Here is a 3,827-nt window from a genome sequence, read left to right as displayed (position 1 = left end):
GGAGACGTCTTCCGACCGCGTCGCTGCTGCTTTTTGATGTTGGCTTGAGGCTGCGGGGGGTTTGAAGCGATGGCGTGGAGCGGAACGCTGCCGGCATCCGGCACGGCTGGGTGCTGAGCCGGAGCTGCTGGAGCCGTGCTCAGCCAGCGGCGTGTCATGGAGCAGGCGGCTGCAGGGGCTCGCTGGAAGGTCGGGGCTCACACTGCCTGGTTGCCGGGGGGCTTGACAGCTGTGATTTAACACTCAAAACTGGTGTTAGCAAGCGATAGGAGGATGCAATTCCGACAGAACTAGAACAGGACCGATTTGCTGTATGCAGACCAGTGTTACAACTGTAAGAAGTGTATTAGCTCAGACCAGAGAGCTCTGACTGATGGATCAGAGCAGATCCACAGATGGGCTGCAGTTGGTACAAAACTGCCTGGGAAGCAGAGTTTGCAGCAGACCTTGGCCTACCCAGTAACATGGATCAGAACAAACAGCAGTGCAACTGACAGGGAGGGGGCAAATACTGCCATTCTGCTGACAAATGGGGGATCAGAAGTTGAAGGACTGATCAGAGTGAATGCAGAGCTAATGTCTGTTGATAAGAACTTTAGTTATGCTGTTAAACTGTCCATGAATCTCTCTCCCCCCCTCTCTAGGAGGAGAGCTGTTCATTTCCCCCCTTGCCTTTCCCAGTTCCACTCAACACCACGTATCTGTGTTGTTGTAAGCCTACTGCAGGCTGGCACAAAGCCTGCCTTGCTGCCACCAGCTTGTAATGGTTGTCAGGCTTTCTAGTTCTTGGATGTGATTTGTGCTGCAGCAGGCAGGATTGGGAGGCAGTGCAGCAAATTGCACCTTCTTCTGGGACCATGCATCCCAGTGGGGAGGTGGGAGGTGGGAGATGCACCCTCCTGCTCCTGCTGTGCCCAGAGTCAAGCAGTGTGGGATAAACAGGCATGGAAATGAATGAGCAGTACCTCTTTGTTCCAGCACTTTTCCATGCTGAATGACTCTGGGCCAGGTGCTGTCACAGCCCAGAGTAGCTCATATAGAAAGCACTTACTGAGAAATTGCCAGTTCCAGGCTTCAAGGCATAACTTACAAGAGCAAGCAGGACTTATAGAATCAGGCTCACAGCCAGATGTGAGTTGGAAGGGGCCTTTGTAGGCTATCTGGTCTGACCCCCTTGCTTAAGCAAGGCCACCCACAGCAGGTTGCCCAGGACCGCATCCAGGCAGCTGGTGAACATCTCCAAGGAGGAGGATTCTGCAGCTCCTGTGGGCAACCTGTGCCACTGCTCTGTCACCCACACAGAAAATAAGTGCTTCCTGATGTTCAGAAAGAACTCCAACTGTTTTGGTTTGTGTCCGTGTCTCTTCTGTCATCACTGGGGACCACTGAAAGGAGCCTGGCTTCTTTGCACCCTCTGTGCAGGTATTTATACCATTTATGAGATAAGCTCTCAGCCTTTTCCATGCTGAAGAATCCCAGCTCTCAGCCTGTCATGCAAGGGCTGCTCCAGTCCCTTCATCATTTCAAGGCCCTTTTTATCTCCATTTCTCTCTTGTACTGGCCAGCCTAGACATGGAGTGCTGGGTCCGGGTGTAGCCTCACCAATGCCAACTAGAGGGGAAGGATCTCCTCCCTTGACCTACTGGCAATACTCTGCTTAATGCAGCCCAGGACATCGTTAGCTAACTTTGTCATATAGGCACATTGTTGGCTCGTGTTCAACTCAGTGCACACCAAGACCCCCAGGTCCTCTTATTCCCAGCTGCGTGTCCGCACGGTGTCCTGGGGCTGTCGAACTTCAGGAGGCTTCTGGCAGCCCATTTCTCCAGCCTGTCCAGGTCCCTCTAGATGGCGGCACAGCCCCCTGGTGTATCTGCTCCTGCTCCCACCTCGCCATCTCCTGGCTGGCTGAGGATGCACTGCTGCATCGTCCAGGTTGTCAGTGAAGATGTCGAACAGGAACGGGCACAGTAATGACCCCTGCTACTGGCCCCTAAACGGACTTTGCACCACTGATCACCACCCTCCGGGTTTGACCATCCAGCCAGTTTCTAATGCACTTCATTGCTCATCCAGCCCAGGCTTCATTTGTTTTTTTTTATGAGGATCTTAAGGCAGACAGGTATCAAAAGTAACATTCAAGTGTCCCTAGCCTTCTTTTTGTCACCTAAATACCTGGAAAAGCCATTCCTGATGCCTTTAACATCTCTTGCCATATTCAGTGCCAATTGTGCTTTTTGCTTTCTAAACCACCTCTCTGTGTGCTCAGACATTGTGTCTGTATTCCTCTCAGGTCACTTGTCTCACCTTCCACCTTCCCTGTACCTCCTCCTTGTACCTCTTGGCATTTTTGCCTGATTTCCTATCCATTCAGATGGACAGCTCTGGGGCTCAGAGGTGGAGGTACATCACTATTAGCTAGCTTTCCTTGGTCCCTTTTTCCTATAGGGCCTTAATTCACAGGACTCTTTCAAGCAGATCTTTGAAAAGGCCAAAATCTGCTCTCACTGCTGTGGTCTTGCATTTCACTTTGCTCCTTCTGCTCAGGATCCTGAACTCCACTACCTCATGGTTAATGAGATCCTTTGACTTTGACAGCTGCCCTGCTGAAGCTGGCCCAGCAGAGCACCTCCCCTCATCGGCTCTTCTATCACTTGGGTCATGAAGTTGCCACCAACGCTCTCCAGGAATCTCACGCTTTATGCTCTGCTGTGTTGCCCCTCCAGCACACACAGGAATGGCTGAAGGCCTCCAGAAGGACCTGTAAACGTGAGACTCTTCCTGTCTGCATAGGGCCTCATCCAGTTCTTGTCAGGCTGGAACTGCCCACTGCCCTGTCACCAGGGCTGTCTGCTCTTTAATCCCAACCTTTATTTCTCAGCTGGTTCCTCCCCCAGGCAGACCTCCATGCTGCTCTTTGCCCTGCCTCATTTTCATCATTTTCAGGGTTCTCTTATACAGCATAGCATTAGGTGGGCCGACGTGTTAATCTAGTCTGACATTTCTGAAACGAGCAGTGCTTTGTGCACTCGATGGCGGGGATGCTGGCTGAGTGCACCAGCCCAGCAACGTGTTCCTGGGGAAGGTAAGTCATCGGGCTGGGACTTTTCTCCCTCAGAGCACAGGGATGAAAGCGTGCAGCTGCCCATCGGCTGTCGGAGCAGCTGCAGCACAGCTTCCTGCAGCAGCAACGCCTGCTCAGGTGAGCACCCAGGGCTCCGGCAGCCTCAAGAACCCCGTGTTGTGCTTCTTAGGTGCAGGTGTGGGACACGGCCGGGCAGGAGCGGTTCCGGAAGAGCATGGTGGAGCATTACTACCGCAACGTGCACGCCGTGGTCTTCGTGTATGACGTCACCAAGATGACGTCGTTCACCAACCTCAAGATGTGGATCGAGGAGTGCAACGGGCACGCCGTGTCCCCCCTCGTCCCCAAAGTGCTGGTAGGGAACAAGTGTGACTTGAAGGACCTGATCCAAGTGCCGTCCAGCATGGCCCTCAAATTCGCCGACGCTCACAACATGCTCTTGTTCGAAACCTCAGCCAAGGACCCTAAGGAGAGCCAGAACGTGGAGTCCATCTTCATGTGTCTGGCCTGTCGGCTGAAGGCGCAGAAATCGCTGCTCTATCGCGATGTGGAGAAGCGGCCGGGCCGGGCGCAGAAGCTGGAGCAGTCGCGCGAGGCCCACGGTAAAAGCGCGTGTCCGTGCTGAGCGCCTTCAATAAAGTCTGTGGGAGCCCTGCGCTCGGACTCGTTGCTTTGCTCGCCGCGCATGCGCGGCCGGAGCGGGGCGCATGCGCAGTGCGCGCCGTCGCCGCCATCATGAAGT

At 53.9% G+C, this 3,827-nt stretch overlaps 1 protein-coding gene across 1 annotated transcript in view; it reads left to right on the top strand.

Annotated features, from left to right (window-relative positions):
• RAB33A (RAB33A, member RAS oncogene family) overlaps positions 1-3,813 on the top strand; it is a 3,981-nt gene extending 168 nt beyond the window's left edge. Inside the window, exons 2-3 of the mRNA XM_010715155.3 lie at positions 645-697; positions 3,255-3,813. Of these exons, the coding sequence (XP_010713457.1) occupies positions 645-697; positions 3,255-3,710 (509 nt within the window). The 3' untranslated portion in view covers positions 3,711-3,813. The remainder of the gene's footprint in view (positions 1-644; positions 698-3,254) is intronic.
• The last annotated feature ends 14 nt before the right edge of the window (positions 3,814-3,827 follow it).

This window comes from Meleagris gallopavo, chromosome 9, assembly GCF_000146605.3.
Source record: "Meleagris gallopavo isolate NT-WF06-2002-E0010 breed Aviagen turkey brand Nicholas breeding stock chromosome 9, Turkey_5.1, whole genome shotgun sequence".
NCBI classification, from domain to species: Eukaryota; Metazoa; Chordata; class Aves; order Galliformes; family Phasianidae; genus Meleagris; species Meleagris gallopavo.
The sequence above is the reverse complement of the archived record's forward strand: the minus strand, read 5'-3'. Positions and strand labels throughout refer to the sequence as shown.